Source organism: Protopterus annectens, chromosome 7.part0, assembly GCF_019279795.1.
Source record: "Protopterus annectens isolate FY-2018-M chromosome 7.part0, PAN1.0, whole genome shotgun sequence".
NCBI lineage: Eukaryota > Metazoa > Chordata > Ceratodontiformes > Protopteridae > Protopterus > Protopterus annectens.
This window is the reverse complement of record NC_056739.1, coordinates 1,793,912,662-1,793,931,493: the sequence shown is the minus strand read 5'-3', so window position 1 is coordinate 1,793,931,493 and position 18,832 is coordinate 1,793,912,662. Positions and strand designations below refer to the sequence as shown.

Sequence of the window (18,832 nt, the reverse complement as noted above, 5' to 3'; positions counted from 1 at the left end):
CAAGGCGGCCACCCCCGGATGAGTTTAAATACTCTGGACTTAAACAACACAATTTACCTGCAATCTCTCTGCAAACCTGCCAACATGCTTTATAAATAAGAAACTGTGTATAAATGTTTTTTTTCCCTTTAATTGGCTTTTCAATATGCAATGTTATTTGGCTTGAATAGTTGTGTTTAATATAATGTGTTTATTACATTTGCAGTCTTTGTAGTGTGCACATCCCGCATCCTCCTTCCCAGCTTATTTTAATTAAGAACTGTACTTGCAGCAGTTTCTGATTCCATTGTGCTTAGTTAAGGAGGGGTGCCAAACACCCTTAAGCAGTTTTTCTTTATAAGCTGTAAATGCACCCTTATATACTTTACTACTTTGCCCCAATACTTAACTGACCCTATAACCAGTCGCTTAAATAGATTTGCTGCAGCCTCACTAATAGTTTTTTATGAGTACTTACCTACTGATTCTTGTTCTCTGGAGTGTCATTTATCCCTGTTTTACTCTTAGTTTTTGTTATTCTTCTTCCTTGTCCCCCTTAACTCTGTTCTGATGCCTTTTCCCATGATGCTTTCCTCCATTCAAATGTTATCCTAGCTGGTACCATTTTTTGTTGCAGATTCTGTAGTCTATTTTTCTTCTCCATAACTTGACCCCTCCCTTGTCCACTGTCGCTATATTTGAATCTATTCCTTGATACTGCAAACCCGTCGCTTTTCCCTGCAAAGATACTTACGCTTTCATGATTATTTTTTTCATCTTTCAGTCTGTTGAGACCTGGGCCAAGTTCTCATTGTCACCTGTAAACTGAATAATCACAAGAAACTAGCAATTGCCTCCATCTATATCCACCCAGTAAACAACATCCCTATCTTTCTGTCCTGGATCTCTTAGACTGTCTCATATGAAACTGTTATCCTGAGTGATGTTAACATTAAATTGGAATGCCCGTGATATTGATTCCCCTAACACATCCATTAATCTCTTTGGCTTCTCCCAGATAATCTCTGCCCCCAATCATCTAAATAGACACACCAACTCTAGTTCCACACTAGATTGTGTCCTTACCTCCAACCCTAACTCCTACCACAACCCCTCCACCCTACCTGATAACCTAAGTGACCACCATCCCACCTTCATACTTCACAAATCACCCCAACTTCACAAATCCCAGGAATACAAAGACTGCCATAAGCTCTCAAACTTTAATCCAGATGCTTTCAACCACTCACTCTCTACAATTAACTGGTCCTTCCTCTATGACCTCCCCCTGGAGGAAACTATCCTGGCATTTAACAGCATCTTTCTAGACATAGTTTACTCCCTGGCCCCACCAGGAAAATAAGAATCAAAACCCAATATGCCCTCTGGCTAACACAAGCCACTCATACACTTATGCAGAAAATAAATAGTGCATGGAAAAAAACAGAAAAAAATCTAATACATCCACTGATCTTCAGTCCTACAGAGAGCTTCATTGATGTCCAATAACCTCTACATAATCCTCACTCCAACCCCCGCCAAAATTCTGGCAATTAGTAAATAAACTACTACATCCTGGTAGCCCCTCATCACCTAATCCATGCCCTAACAGTTCTCCCACTGATACTGCTACCTTTGTTAATTCCTTCTTCATTGACTCTATTTGCAATCTAACCAAAAATGACACCCACATCCCACCCAACCCCCGTCTCTCTTAAACCCATCCCACCAACTTATATCAAGTCATTCCTTAGCAAGCTTAAAACATGCTCGTCATCAGCTGATAACCTACCTCCTCAATTCCCAAAACTTGCTGCCAATTCTATCGCCTACCCCATCCGTCTTAATCAGTAGGTCAATGAAAGAAAACACTGTACCTGAAATCTGGAAGAAATCCTATGTCATACCCTTACATAAAGGTGGCAACTCAAATGACCCCTCAAATTTCAGGCCTATTGCCATTTTATCTCTCCTGTCAAAAATTCTCAGAAAGTGCATCCACAAACAGCTCCTTGATCACCTCCTCCTAGAAAATCTCCTTAACCCTATGCAGCATGGTTTCTGCCCAAATCACAGTACAACTACTTCTCTGATAATATTTCCTAATTCTATCACAAATTCTGGTGACAACAACAAGCTAATCCCTTGTTTGTTTCTGGACCTCTCCAAAGCCTTTGACACTGTTTCCCACTGATTGCTTGTGTCCATGCTAGCTACCCTTAATCTCTCCAACTCTGCACTTTCTTGGTTCTCCAGCTAGCTCGTGAGGCAGTTAAATGGCAATCCAACTTTTTTTCCTTCTTACAAGTACAAATTGGGGTACCCAAAGACTCCTTCCTTGGACCCTTATTATTTAATATCTTTAGTAATGATGTACACTTTTATTGTCTACTCTCATCTGTCATACAATATGCTGACAATTCTACCATCATCTCAATATCACCCTGCTTCACACCCTCATCCAGATGTCTCTGCACTCAGTTGAAAAATGGTTAACTTCCATCCAATTGCTACTTAACCCTAAGAAAATAAAACTTTTGCTATTCCCCCTAAATCTATCCAACATCATAAAGCTACCTTTACTGTCTGCTCCCTTAACGATACCATCATCTCTGTTGAACCTCACAAATTGCTAGGAGTTATTATTGATGACCAACTAAAATTTGATCTCCATATTCAGCAGTGCATCAAAAAGGCATATCAAAACTTAAGCCTACTATATAGACATAAAAAATTCCTCACAGATGTCTCTAGGCTCTCTCTTGCACAAGCATTCCTACTCCCCACCCTTCTTTACACCACCCCTGTTGTCACTAATATCCAAGCCAATCTTCTGTCGAAACTAGAACTCCCCTATAATAAAATTGCAAGATTTGCCTCTAACCAACCCTACTGCTCTCACCACTGCCTATCCTTGAAAAACCTGCAGTGGCTGGAATTTCATCATCAAATTCTACTACCCCAGCTTCTCATAGTTCATTCCATCTTACATGAACCCTCCTCCTGTCCCTCTCTATCTACCCTCACACAGCCCTATACTCCCAACCATACCCTCCATAGCTCTCAACAGCATCTTCTGCAAATCTATGCACCCATCAAAAACATTGGCAAACTCCTCTACAGCTACTCAGCGGCAAATGCTTGGAATAAATTGCCACGAAGTGTTAGACAGATCTCTAACCGCAACTCTTTCAAAACAATACTAAAGGAAACTCTACGTATATCATGGACATGCTTATGCTATGACCCAACTTAATCCATTTCCCCTCCTATATTACTACTGCAGCAACCTTTTCTCCTGCCCCTGTCTGCTCCTGCTTCTAATAAAGTTCACTAACAGTCAGTAGTTCCTACAGCTTCCACAACTGTAGTCTTGGACATTGGCTATTGCCCTGGGGCTTATCTCCTGTTTATATATTTGTTACTTTCTGTTTTACAAACTTATCTTTATTTTCTGCATTCTGCTTACTATTGTATGAAACCTCGTACTGTATTATGTTTTCAATTTAAAACAAAGAGTTAGAAGGTCACACTGAAAAAACAATGAGAAAAAACTAAATGAAAACTCCAGCCAAGCTAGAACTTCCAAAGAGTGACCTCCCAAACCTCCTGTAACAGAGGCCCATGGGATATATGTGAATGACCCTTATGAACATCAGGTGTTTCAGCTATATGGCGATTCTGATTGCCCATGACTTTTACGTTTGAAGTCATTTTAATGGACAATTTCAGGCCAATAAAGCCAAACCCCACTAGCTATGGATATGCATATTTTGGCCTTGTTATGACCTCTTCAGCATAGCATAAGCAGAGTGTTTGACTAAGCTTAAGAAACACGGGGTTGTTATACCCGGCTGATGTCCATTTTCATTAGGATGATTGCAAAATATCCCAAATAACAAAAATGACCATTTTCTAGCATGTTGTCTCAACATACATCTTATACATATTGTAATTATAGTCATAACTCTGTCATGTGATTATTTTTGTTACTTGTACTTTTTTGGAGCTTTTCTCCTTGGGCCTCCACTGAAAAAAGGCTGCTGCCCAGTCAGACTAATCCGGTCAACAAATGTCAAGTAAATAAATAACTGCACATCTGGCTCTCCAGCATAGAGATTTTGACCAAGACCATGATTCAAATGTCCTGGGTTTAGCTAGATACTGTCATGCAGAAAGAGGTGGCAAGGAGGGGTGGAATTCAGCTGCTGTCATGAGTATCTTGGAAGACTTCTTCTGCTAGAGTGTCTTATGGAGGAAGTTCCATAAGTGCAGCTCCTCCCATAATGCACCAGGAGAGCATAACCCTACCAAAGAGTACACAGCACTCCAAATGAGTATTTTAGCAGTGCAAAAGTACTCACTCAGTCTAGGTCAGCATAATGTTAAATAAACAGTCAGGAGTATCAAATAAAGCCTTCTGACCTACTCTGCTGGTGGGTGTGATGATGATGATCCCAGGGTCTTGTATCCCACTGACATCTTCCTCAGAAGTCATGGATCGGGGGGAATGACTGCACAGCAAAGCATGATAGTTTTATAGGTGAAGGAAAGAAAAGGTCAAAACAATTTTTTAAAAGTCCTTGCTGAACCCAATTGACCTGGGTAGGATTAAGGTAGTTGATCACTAGATAAGCCAGCTGAGGAGGGATGGGAGTGAGTGACTGATTCCTTGCCTGTCATAAGAGGAGGGCTGGTCTAAGTCTTGTTGTGTTGAGTTCCACAGGGTAGATAGGTTGGTTTGGTGGAATCAGGCTAAAGCCTACCAATAATGAGCTCTAACTGGAGCTAAGAATGAGCTGGAATTCTTACCATCATTTCTGGGCCCAGCATTGCAGGCTGGGAGCTGTTAGATGGAGGATGTTAGGACAGCATAAAAAAAGACAAGTCAGCCAAGGATGGTGGCCCACCGACATCGTGACTGTCAATCACTATTCATTTCATGGCACAAACCCAGAGAAGGTTCTGATATAGTAAATCCTCTGTGGAAAGGGAGGACAACTCTTCTGACTGACAGATATGGTGTGCAGCATCATCAGAAGTAAGATGTCATGAAAAAAGGAGACAGTTATGGAGACCATGGGGAATTAGATGGCCAAAGCTGGCGAGGGCCAAATAAATGAACCTCCACATGAAAAAGTCTGTTTCCCCTTAATTATATTTATGTTCTGATTAAAGAGGACAGATATTGAATAGTTATGTTTGTGAAACGTCTGGGGTCTTAGGTTTTTTGCATCGTGTATGTAGTTACAGCAGGGATGTCCATGCAGATGAAGACATATAAAGCATACTCAGATTATATATTTTTACAGTAAAGCTTAATAGGACTGCCTGTTTTAAAACAGCAAATACACACTTCTGTTTAACTGATGTGTCATTTGGTACTGGTTAAGGCACAGATTTTTTTTTTCCTGTTGGAAAAAAAATGCATAGATTTTTTTTCTGCAGTGAATGTGAGTTACATACCATAGACTATTGTCTATTATTGGGAATTTCGGAGTATTGCTCATATATTTCTGTTTATGGAAGTGGTTATTTTTTAAGGCAGATAATATCCCTGATTCAAAGTTTCATTTTTAGTTGAGCTGTCTTATTACATCAGCATGCCATGCACACAGTATAAGAACATTCAACAGTGACAGTTATTTCATCTGGCGCGTCACTGTTGTTGCATTACATTGCCTAAATTCAAAAGTTGAAACATTATTATTATCTGTGCTGTTCATATTTTTCACTAAAGTTCTGAAAGCCTAGAAACTAGCAACTGAAAGTATAGAACATTTCTGAAGTTCTAAAGAAATCTGTTTATTCTTGTCTAAAAACTGTGTTTCACTGTTTGTAGTAGTTCTTAAGGAGAGAATTGTTGAACTTTGTGTGATACATTTCTCCATTGTGGTTATATTTCAGAGGGAAACAACAGATTATACAACAAATGCAAGAAAATGAAGTGGAACGTCTGCTGGTTCAGGAACAGAGGGAACAGGATGCAAGGCATATGGCAGAACTACTAGATGACCTGCAGCTACAAGAGTTGAAGGTGAGCCAGTGGGCAGTTACTCTACACTCAAGCCAAAATACTTGATTTAAAGGACAAACACACCCAAAAAGCAGATTATCATGTTCATCATAGTGATCACTGTTGCAGTAGTCTTAGCTAGATGGGTTATACCCTGCCCAAGGATATAACAGATGGCCAGCTTCCAAAGCTTCAGGGCACCTCCATGTGCCTAAAGTGTCAGGCAGTTCAAGCTAAGTTGACTAAAAGACAAGGTTGGGTGCAAAGCCCTTCAGAGCTTTACCAAAGAGTACGCTCCACTGAGGCTTTCAAAGATTGATGGTTGGCTTGTGCTTTCCTTTACTAGGTAGATAAGTTCCCTTTGGGGGAAAAAATCAATTTTCTTAATTTTGTTGACGTTTTATTAGTTCTCTTCTGGAAAGTTTTTTTAAAGCTAGGAGTGCTGTCCTTTAACAGACAGTCTCAAGACTGTAGCATACTATCTGATGTTGTCAATTTTCATTCTGTCCTCAACTAATGGGTTCAGATCTGGTCCTCAGATCCGACACAGCCATTGCTAAAGCTTGTGGCAACCAAAAAACTCTCAAGTTTCTGCCTTATCCACAATGCAACAACCCTAAGTTCCTTCAGATGTTGTTTGCCGTTTTTCGTGAAAGAAGTGGTTGGAGCGTTTTTTTAGATAAGTGCTATAATTATTCTTTAAATCTTGATGTTTTCTAATGTGTCATAAATTTTATAAAGTTATTATCCCTTACCGTATCTCAAACTGTCGTACAGTTTGTACTTCTTTAAAATACTATATTGTTAGCACTTCCTTTCTACTCTTGGTGTTGCCCTTTATCATCATTGTTGGTAGTTTTTTCTTTCTTCTTCCTTTCTGTTCTGATTAAAAGCATCTGTTCTTGATTTTCCTTTTTTATTCCTTTTGGTTATGGCAGAAAAGGCCCCGCTGCATGGTTATGGCAGAAAAGGCCCCGCTGCATGGTTATGGCAGAAAAGGCCCCGCTGCATGGTTATGGCAGAAAAAGGCCCCGCTGCATTTACAAAATGCATTAAGTGTGAGCACAAACTTCCAATGTCTGATGCCCACACTTATTTTATTTATTTATTTATTTTATTTTACATTTGTTGACTGGGCTAGTCTAACCGGATACATGTCCATTTTCATTAGAGGCCCAGGGAGAAAAGCTCCAATATAGTCAATAGTATCATAACATACAATATACGCAATAGAAGGAAGTTACATTAAATTATTTTAGATCAGACAAAAAATGTGTACAGAGTTGTCTAGAAAAACTTTAGATAACATATAATACAAAAAAAAAATATTTTAAATCAGAGGCCTGCTTACATGCATACAAATTTAGGCTTACTTACAGTACAGTAGAGGGTGAGTACTTTTAGAGTAAGTCAGTCTTGAACAGTCCTGGCAGGAAGTCTGTGTGCTTACTGTCTAGGGCTGTTATATCTTCAAGCTGATTGTTTCATTTGTCATGGGTCAAGCCCCAGAGCGCTTGTACAAAGAAAGAATAACTTTATTTTTGAAAGCCTTACTTCCTTTTGCCTTTGGAGAGGCTATATCTGGAGAGCAATCTCCCAAAACTAAACAATTGAAGACTTCATCTTCAAAACAATCTACATCATCCACCCCAGTTTTGGAGACATCCAGAAAAAGAACCAAGATGTATCCGACCTCACCCTCAGTTCCCAACAAAATAAAAGAATTGAGAGACCCCGACTTCTTCAGATCTGACCAAAAAGGTATGGGATCAGACTACCTCCAGCGCTACTGCCTTATGGCTTATTTGTCTACCCAAGACAAGATACTCACCATGCATGGATCCAGTGACCTCAAGGGTACCCTCACCTTTTTTGGAGCATCATTGACCCAGGTTCCCCTCTGTTGTTTCCACTCATTCTTTAGAAATTTGATGGAGGAAAATGTGGAAAGAGTGTGGAAAATCCTCTTGGCACAGAGTCAGATGGGTGTCTTACCAGCTCATACCCCTTTGGGTCAAGAGGTCCATTCTTTGACTACACCCCCACTACAAAGTTCCTCCTCTGATTCTTTCATCTTTTTCTGAGTCCCTGGATCTAAGCCTTCCGGCTCCATTTGGCTCTGATCTGAATATAACAATATCTTTGGATCCAAAGCTTACTCTAAATGCTCGGGTTCAGTCGAATCTGGAGGTCTCCCAGAGCCAAAGCTTCTCTTTTGGAACTGAGGTGTTGGCGTTGACTCTGAAGTTGTTGTCCAAATTGGCCACATCTACTAGAGACAATCATAAGGACTTCTTCACATATGCCTATAACCTCAAAGGAAGCACCCAGATCTGTTCAGAACTGGTGGTCAAGGACACCACATATACAATTCCTGTAGATATAGCAAACTTGCTGGCTGATACATTCACTGAAAACTTCACCCCTCTGCCCCCCCCCCCATTAGTAAATCAGGACATCCCCAGTACCTGCCCCCTTCCTCTTATATCTAAGGGAACGGTCATCACTGCTCTCTCAAAGACAAAAAAATATAGCCTCCATGGGACCCGATAACATCCCAGGCTGCATTCTACATGAACTCAGGCAGGAACTTGCAGCACCATTAGGCACCCTATTCAACCAAAGCCTGAGTACTGGCTTAATCCCAGCTGAGTGGAGGACAGTCACTGTCATCCCTTTACACAAAGGTGGAGCGTCTACCGATCCGGGAAATTATAGACCCATCAGCTTAACTAGCCAGATCTGCAAGGCCATGGAATGGATTATCATGGACCTCATTAACAAGGACATTGGCAACCTCCAAACACTTGATCCCACACAGTTTGGCTTCATCTAGGGGAGGTCATGTCTGCTAAATTTGGTTGATTTCTTTGAGACAGTCACCAAAGCCATGGATGAGGGGAAGACGGTGCACACCACCTACCTTGAACTGGCCAAAGGCTTTGACACTATTCCCCACTCGGGCATAATAGATAAACTCTCTCAACTAGGTATCAATCCATATGTTACCAGATGGGTAGCAAACTAGCTCACTGACAGAACCCACGTAGTCAAAATAGGGGAAGCCATCTCAAGCAGTAGACCCGTAACAAGCAGCATACCCCAGGATTCAGTCTTGGGGCCTCTGTTATTTGGGATATACTTTTCTAAGGTGCAGACCAAAACCAGTGGGCTATTGCTGACCAAGTTTACAGATGACAACAAGCTGGGTGCTGTCATCAATTCCCTTAGTGATGTGGACATCCTCCAAGAGGGTCTCACTCAGACAAATGACTGTTGCCAGAAACATGGCCTCAAGCTGAATACCAAAAAATGCATCATCATCCCCTTTGGGGACAGTGCTGTCCCCACAAATTATCACATTAATAATAACATCCTAAGCATGCAATCAGCCATGAGGGATTTGAGCAACCAGGTTGATAGCAACCTGACTTTTGACCACCATGTTGCTTCCGTTGTATGGAATGCCTTCTATGTGGCCCACCTCATAAGTAAAGACATCTTATCCGTGGACAAGGAGGTCATAACATCCCTGTATTCTTCCCTTATAAGGCCTATTATTGAGTACAACACCTTTTTCAGCATGTACCTTGCAAAGCACAATCAGCAGCTAGAGAAACCACAGAGGTTCCTCACCTGGACAATCCAGAGCCTCAAACATCTATCATACACAGGCAGGCTAAAAGCCCTATCCTTCTACTCAGTTTCATACAGACTCCTCAGAGGTGACCTCTGTCTGACATACAAGGCAATCACAACCCCACCTTGATGGGACTGCTGCATATCCGCAAGTCAAGCTTCACTCAAGTAACCCACAGGTGTGGCCTCAACCTGGTCTGTGACATCAACAAGATTTGTTGGCGGGAAAGATTTGTGTCCCAGAGACTCCCCATCTATAGAATAGACTCCCTCTCCATGTCAAGCAGAGTACCTCTTTACTCCCTTTTAAGCACAACCTGGATAACTGGATGGGAAACAGAAACTATATCCCTGGGATTCCACCCATGTCCCTGCTGGACAGGGACATTGGGTGCTGATTTGTCTAAACATGAGTAAACTCTTGGCTACGCTTATAAGGGCCTCAGGGCCAATAGCCTAGTAACCTCCTATGATCCAACACACTCCGATTTTCAGCCTTCTATCTTGATGTCTCTGTGCTCTGAGCCTCATCACTCTTTACTACAGGGACATTAGGTCTGAGATCCCCAGACTTCCCAGCAGGGTATTTCAGTTTCTTCCAATACCTCCCTGGAGCATCACACTGAGGAGGTCCATAGGAAGAAGAAGTGTAAGAGGAAGCACTTGAACTTCCCAGAGTAGTCGGTCACAGAGGATACGAACTTCAATGAAGGTGAAAGGTCCCCACGGTCACCTTCTGAAAATGCCTCATTTGGAGACATCCTTGAGATCCTAAAGCAGAGAGATGGTTGGACACCCAGCAACCTCTCATCCGAGGAGTCGATATTCCTGGAAGCTTTTGGTACTGACCCATTTACTTCCTGGATTACTCTACCTGCTGATGAGCTTATTGAGTTGATGTCTCGGTGGGCGTGAAAGGAACCTGATATAGTTGAACCCATACCCAAAAGACCGGACAAGATTATGGCACCACCTTTGGGGAAAGAGTTTTATTTATTTATTATTTATTTAACATTTGTTTACCAGGATAGTCCGGCTGGACAGCGAGTGACCATTTTCAGCAGAGTCTTGGGGAGAAAAGCTCCAAACAGTTACAGAGTTATGAACAAAATATAATAACAATCAAGATGACAAAGTTTAGTAAACACATGTAGAAAGGTTAACAGGCTATTAATACAGAAATAAAGTACAGACATGTGATCATGCACTTTATAGACAAGTGTAGATGGAGTGTTTTTACATTACAGAGTATTAGTATAGTATAGGCGAGTTCACTACATACAACCGAAAATCCACAATCCCGACGCACAGAATACCGAGCCCACAAGACCAACAGCCCATATGCACGAATGTACACATTACTGACACCCAGAATACCGTAAAAGCTCATCTAACCCCACAACATAGCAAGCATTCAACCACCATCACTATAGAAACATACCAGTCACAGAACCACCGGTATTTAAGTGGGTGTAACCTCTGCTAGGCTGTTCAATGGCTGACGTTGCAAGGATGGCCAATGTCGGTGTACTCTACCCAAGGCTGAGATCTCAGAAGTGTAAAGATATGCTGATAATCGATGGGTACATCTATCATCTAGAGCAGAAATCTGGTAGTAAGCATTGCTGGTGCTGCATGTGGAAGTGAAGCAACACTTGCAAGGGAAGAACAGTGACTGAGTCCCTATCAGAAGGTGAGAGACTACTGAAATCCATGCCGCACAATCATGCAGGTGATCCGTTAGCGGTAGAACATTACAGCATCTGTGGATCATTCCACGAGAAAGCTGCCATGTCTAGGGACACTCCATGCTTACTAGTAGATGATGCTCTGGCATCAATTTCCCTAGGATGTGTACCCAGTCTGCCGAACAGGAAGACCATGTTGCAATAGATACGCCTTATAAGGTGTAAGAATGCAGCTGTAGGACACATACCTAACCTAACCTTACAGTCACTAGACTTTAGCCGCTTCCCGTCACAGTCAGGTGAATTCATAGTGAAATGGACTGCTGACACAGGCTCAGGCACACATGTAGTGGTCTTTAGTACAGTGAATAACTTGCATGACTTGAGTGTAGCTACAAAATGGTTGATGGATGGAACGTACTTCTGCAAGGGCGCCTTATGCCGCCAGGTATATAGCATACATGAGATTGTTAAGTGCTGTGGATACAGTAAATGTGTCCCACTCATATATGGGCTGATGTCAAAAAAATCCCTTCATGCCTATAACATGCTATGGCACTGCATGCTATATCTATTTGCATACCAGAATTTCACACTCTCATTGCAGTATGTGTTTTGTGATTATGAGGCAGCTGCTATCAAGAGTATTAGGCTAAACTTCACTAACGTAACTGCCACGGGTTGATTATTTCACTTTGGCTAGAATGTCTGGCGCAAAGTGCAACAGTTAGGTTTGGGGTCTTTGTATAACCGCAGTCATGAGTTTCATTTGGCTGTTAAATCACTGGTTGGTCTAGCATTCCTTGAGGAGTTGGAGGTAATAGCAACATTCAATTCATTGAGAGAGTCATTCCCTGATGAGGGTAGGGAAGTAATCAAGTATTTCTCAGACTGGTATGTCCTGGGCTACGTGAAGTAGTTTACTACCAGATCTACGGCCATTACTAGATTACCGCCCCTATTCCCTATTAGATTTTGGAATATCTCAGAGCTAAATAGACAGAACTCTGTGGAGGCATGGCATTGGCGACTGAAATGTCTTTTAGGGAACAGGGCAACGAATCTAGCTGTACTCATGACCTGCCTAACCAGGGAATAGACATGAGTAGATGGCCTATGTGAGCATCTAGCAGCTGGATGTCCACCCTCACCAAAACGTAGGCGGGTTATGGATAGACAACAGAAGTTCCAGCAACTACTGGATAACAAAGACGAGTATTCCACTGTGGATTTTGTTAGATGCATAGCACGGCTGCTTAAGATGTGATGCAGTATATCTGCAGTTTGATTGGACCATTGCCATTGTAATACTATGTGTTAGTCTTTCGTGCCATGATCGGAGTTTGTTTGTACATTGTGGAGGGATTTACTTGCAACTGATACATTTCCAGTGTGGAGGACAAGTTTTCTGTTGCTATGATGGTGTGCGGGTATTGCATTGGCCTCTGCCTCATGGACATAGGTGTTTCTTGTATTATTCCAAGGTTGGGTGCGACTATGCACGTGGCATTTGGTTTTGGTGTTGGTTTGTCTGTCAGCACGTTACAGCCGTTGAATCTCTTTTTTTGAGATTTTGGGCAGACGGTATTCTGGGCATCGGTAATGTGTGCATTCGTGCATATGGGCTGTCGGTCTTGTGGGCTCGGTATTCTGGGCATCGGGATTGTGGATTTTTGGTCATATGTAGTGAACCCAGTATAGGCATATAGACAATATTTACTGTAAATATTAAGCTAAAGAGGTGTCCATTGATACCATGGTCATGACGGTGTCCACCAAAAGCAACTTGCCGAAGAGAGTCCCACTGTTTACTCTCTAACAGAGAGTCTAGGATAATAGGCAGGTTTGGGAAGTGTGTCTACACCTCAGCAACTTTCACCTTAAGATTGCTGAATTATTTGACACACTTTACTAGGTTGCAGAGGGATTTGATTAAAGAACAATCAAATAAACTCTCAGGATCCATGTCTGCAGAGGTCCAATCACCCATGACTTCTCAGTTGGCTACCCTGCAACCTATCTCAAAATCTTCCATGAGGCTTATTTCAAATGTATCCAAGGAACCTCAAGGGCAGCAGGTTCAGGCATTTTCATTAGGAGACATGCCTGGATGTGCTTATGCGATTTTGTGGAGCCCTTCAAGTCTTGGTTCATCAGTGCTGATTTTTGTTTGGCCCCAAAGTGAAGGACACATTATCCAGATTGAGAAGGATGGAAAGATCCTATCTACTGTGGGCATACGTTTTTCGACCCCTCTAAGATCCTTTTTTAGGAATCAACAAGGAAGTCAAAAGATGTTGTTCAAGTAATCCCAGGATCCTTTCCAGGATACACTTGGGGGAACTTCCCCCAGGGCAGAGGGGGATCTTCAATGGTCAACAGTGTACCCACAGCAGGGGTGGCCCACAAAACCAGGGTTCCAGAGATTCTTTCTTTGACGGACCTTAACAGCACTCCTGAAAGGAGGCCCAGTTAGACATAAAATATACTCGGGTGCAGAGGATTATTTCCAGAAGTTATATAATATCCTTTTTCCTTCCACTTCCAGTCTCAAGGAAAATACCAGATGTTCCACCCAGTCAGAGGGAAGAAGCAGCATTTCAAATACAAAGGCTGTCAGAAAAAGAGAGTCATCCAAGAAGTCCCACCAGACCAGATAGAATCCAGAAATTACTCAAGATTCTTTTTAGTGCCAAAAAATGGTACTGGTGAAGACCAGTTTGGAATCTCAGCAACTTGAACAGGTCAGTTCAAAGTACCAAGTTTTGGATGACCACAGTTCAGTCCATTCTCCCTTTTCTGGGCAAGGATGACTGGGTGTGTTCAACAGACCTTCAGGATGCGTACTATCACAAAGATGAACAGACAATCCAGAAAAAAATTACTCTTCTAGCTGAGAGACAGTCATTACCAATTCAGAGTTTTTCCCTTTGGTCTCACCACAGCCCCAGGGTGTTCACCAAATGTATGGCAGTAGTAGCAGCTCAACTGAGACTGCAATGATTCTGGGTGTTTACATAACTAGATGACTGGCTCATTACCACCCTGACCAGACATCAATTAATAAGGGCAAGAGATTAGGTTCTCCAGATGTGTTTTCATCTCGGGATAACCATAAACTATGACAAGTCTCAACTGGAACCAACTCGAAATTTGGAATTCAGAGGAGCACTGTTCCAAATAAACTCAATGATAGCTTCACTACCTCAGTCAAGGGTTCAAACTATAAGATCACAGGTCATAAAAATAATCTGCACTACCAAGATTTCAGCTTGCTTTGTCCTTCAAGCTCTAGGATCAATGTCAGTGGCAGTAACACTAGTGCCTTAAGCCAGATTTTTCTTGAGAATTCTACAACACAATGGTCGATACTTTACCAGCCCATGTCAACTTTGATTCAAATCACTCATTATGCAAGAGAGATCTCAGGTTCTGGATTCCATCAGATCTGGTTCATCAAGGCCGTCCATTCATTCCTCCTCAACCCAAGGACATAGTGACCATGGATGCTTCCCAGTTGGGGTGGGGATGGGGGAATTTTCTGGGGAAAACACTCTAAGGCACTTGGTTGCTCAAAGAGGCCAACTTGCATATCAATGTCTTAGAGTTGAGAGCAGTGCTTTTAGTGTTGCAGACCCTTCAAGATGCTCACACTTCGGGGACAATTGCAATTTGAAATGGACAATATGTCAGTAGTTTGGTACATCAACAAACAAGGAGGGACCAGATCTTACCCTTTTTGTTGAGAAGTGCTCAAAGTGTGGCAATGGGAGATCTCATCCAACTGCTTTCTGATAGCAATGCACATTCCAGTGTAATAGTAGACAAGCCGAGCATGTGCATTCTTCTGCCTCACGAGTGGTCTCTCAACAAGAACGTGACAGAAATGATTTTTCATCAATGGGGCCAACCTTGATGTGATATTTTTGTTTCTCCCCTAAACAACAAATGCAGAAGCTACATTGCCCTAATCCCCCCACTTCATGATTGGCCTCCTGATCTACTTTTAGGCCTATCCACCAATCCCATTAATTTCAGAATTCGTGCAGTAAGCTGCCATTTTTAAGAGCAAAGTCATCTTCATTGCACCTTACTGGCCTCTACAGATTTGGTTCCCCTTCCTTTGGCCTCACTCCACCCACCATGGATTCTGGATCCGACTCCAGACCTCTTGTCTCACTTGACAGGCATGAGCCATCCAGACATATGAAAAGTCAGGCTGATGGCCTAGCTTCTTCAGTTCCATCAATAGCCAGACAACCTATGCTCTCTTCCCTGCCCAACACGTAAACTCTAGTCCAGTAAATGGAAAGGATTTGTGTAATGGGCACATCAGAATCAGGCTGAACTTTTTTCAGCTCCTATACATAACATCCTTGAGTTTTTGGCCCTACATTTTAAACAAGGAACTTGTTCCTCAAAAGTTAAAGTTCAGGTAGCAGCTATATTAAACTTTCACACTGGATTTGAGGGCTCCTCAGCAGTCTCTCATAAGTTGCGCAGAGCCTTCATGTGAGGCACTCTACATTTAAGACCTCCTATTAAAGACCCTACTCCCCCATGGGACCTCAATCTGGTACTGCAGGCATTTACACATTCCCCCTTTTGAACCAGCAGCTAAATGCAACCTCAAACATATTATTTAGAAAACTCTTTTTCTAGTAGCCATTACATCTGCTAGATGAATTTCAAAAATTCAAGCATTGTCTTCAAAACCTCCATACTTGATTTTCACAAGGATAGGGTTACATTACATACTAATGCATCCTTTCTTACCAAGGTGGTGCCAGAATCCAGTATCAATCAATCCACTAATTTGCCCAAATTTGCTAAGAAAGGCAAATACATGTTACATTTATTGGATGTTCACAGACAATTATATTTTTACCTGTATAGAACAAAAGACATAAGAAAAACAGATTAGTTGTTTTTTTTTTCCTTTGCAGACTTATCCGACAAACAAAAACAGGAGACCAAAACTGCTAAAATGCGGACTGCACACAATGAGAGAATGCTGTAAAACACAACTTTAATGTTGCGAACCAAAATCCAAGTAGCAATAAAATCCAAATGTCAGTGAGCGCTTTCGGCAAGTTAAATTAACCCGCCTTCTTCAGACATACAGCGAGACTATGTCAAGATATCTTATACTTTACAATTGAAAACTACAAGCCAATCACATGAAAATGCATTTGCTAATTAGAAAAGCTCCATAGAAACCTGAAAACAATATTGCATCTAGATACAGCTTAGAGATAAGTGCACTAACATCAGCGGTTGCTTCAGACTTATAAAATAAACATGACATCAACATGACAACAAACCACTTACGTTGTAAATTAAAGCACTATAAAGAATGGCATGAAACCATATGCATAAAAAATGCCATGTCTGACAAATGAACACACCATACTCGTGTGCTAAAGAAGCATGTTCTTGAATTATTATGATGTCAAACCATCCTCGGTTTCGATGTCTTGACTTAGTTGTAAAAACTGCGAATCAGTTAATTTATTAAAGCGACAGTACGCCTTACTTGTGTTCTTAAAATCATATGTTTTCAGGTTGGAAGCACGTCAGTATACAGACGCAAAAGGGTAAACCCAACAGAGGGGATGCGATAGTGCAATTGAACCAAGACATCCAAACCTCTACCCAGCTGGAACTAGAACCCCAAGCAATCATTAAAAGACAACCCATCAGATGACATTCACCCGACACTAAAATTAAAGTGTCTAGTCAAAATATAGACCTTGAGTTACTCTTGATTTTCTGCTACAGTATGTTGCTAAAACAAGGAGATACAAAGAACAAAAGTGGTTGTGTTGCCCCTGAGATGGACCCCATACAAAATTAAATACCAGCTCCAGACCGTATGGTACCACCATGGTATTGAGACATGGAAGCTGTGATGACTTGATTGCACTTAGGTACCATGGCCATGTTGATTTTACTGATGCCCCATTAATAAGACCGTAACCTGGATGGACAATCATAGTTGAATATATGGGCCAATCAGATTGAACTGGGACAACTACAACCAAATGCCGAAATCCACAAATGTGTCAAATTTGCTATCTATTATATTATTTAGAAAACTCTTTTTCTAGTAGCCATTACATCTGCTAGATGAATTTCAAAAATGCAAGCATTGTCTTCAAAACCTCCATACTTGATTTTCACAAGGATAGGGTTACATTATATACTAATGCATCCTTTCTTACCAAGGTGGTGCCAGAATCCAGTATCAATCAATCCACTAATTTGCCCAAATTTGCTAAGAAAGGCAAATTCATGTTACATTTATTGGATGTTCACAGACAATTATATTTTTACCTGTATAGGACAAAAGACATAAGAAAAACAGATTAGTTGTTTTTTTTTTCCTTTGCAGACTTGAAATTGGGTAAACCCATTGGCAAAGTAACTTTAGCCAGATGGATAATTGATTGTATCTCATTTATTTATAACAAAAATTAGGTATTGCTTTACCTCAACTGGTACAAGCTCATTCAACTAGATCTATGGCAATGTCTTCAGTTTTCAAATCCAGAGCGTCCATGGACAACATATGCACAGCAGCTACTTGGGCTACCCCCCCCCCCATACCTTTGTTTCTCATTATAAATTGGATCTGGTCTCCAAAGGTAGAGCATCATTCGGTTTAACTGTGCTCAGGAATATCCTTCCTTAGAGTCCACATGGGATTTTATGTAGCCGGGGACTCTGTCTCATTAGTTGAGTATAGAATGCAAATCGACAGCATCAGATAAAGGAGTTCTGTACTTACCATAACGTTCCATCTGTGCTGTCTATTTTCATTTGTCCTCAACTTCCCGCCATCCAACCTCCATCCTTATTTACAAACTTCTTCAAGAATGGGTTTTTTAAGGGACATCACCATCCTTTATACTGAGCTCCAGATATAGTCTTTTCCTGTATTGAGTGCATGCAATTTTACATCTCCTTTATCTATGCATAAATATTTCCTTTCTGGTAAAAATCAGCAAAGAAGATCAGAAGGAACTTAGGGTTGGTGTATGGTTAAGGCAGAAGCTTGAGAGTTTTGTGGTTGCTACGAGCTTTAGCAATGGCCAAGTCTGAACCCATCAGCTGAGGAAGAATGAAATTGGGCAACACAGATGGAACATTATGGTAAGTACATCAAGAGTGGACAGGTGATCCGCTGTGGCGACCCCTAAAAGCCGAAAGAAGAAGAAGATAACTTCTTTTTTTTAACAGGATGCTTGTTTCCTCTGTCAGTTTAAAAGTGGTGCAAAATAACTGAAAATATTTTTTCTGTGGATAAATTGTATTTATTTTACTTTTGTGGGACTGGCCTAGTGATTTAAAGTGCTTTTTTGGTGTGTTTTTCTGTCACAAAAATAACTTTTGTGGACTGGTAGTGTTTACCTGTAATTGCTGCTTCCCTTTGCTGGGAAAGAGGCACCATTGCCGGTTGATCATGGAGCAGACTACAGGTCTTTCTTCCAGCCACAACAAAAGAAAA

At 41.4% G+C, this 18,832-nt stretch overlaps 1 protein-coding gene across 2 annotated transcripts in view; it reads left to right on the top strand.

Moving 5' to 3' along the window:
- The window catches only part of CFAP45 (cilia and flagella associated protein 45), a 613,456-nt gene that overhangs the window by 245,597 nt on the left and 349,027 nt on the right, over positions 1-18,832 (top strand). For both annotated transcript variants that reach the window (XM_044078323.1, XM_044078324.1), the window contains exon 7: positions 5,887-6,016. In XM_044078323.1, coding sequence (XP_043934258.1) covers positions 5,887-6,016 — 130 coding nt within the window. The remainder of the gene's footprint in view (positions 1-5,886; positions 6,017-18,832) is intronic.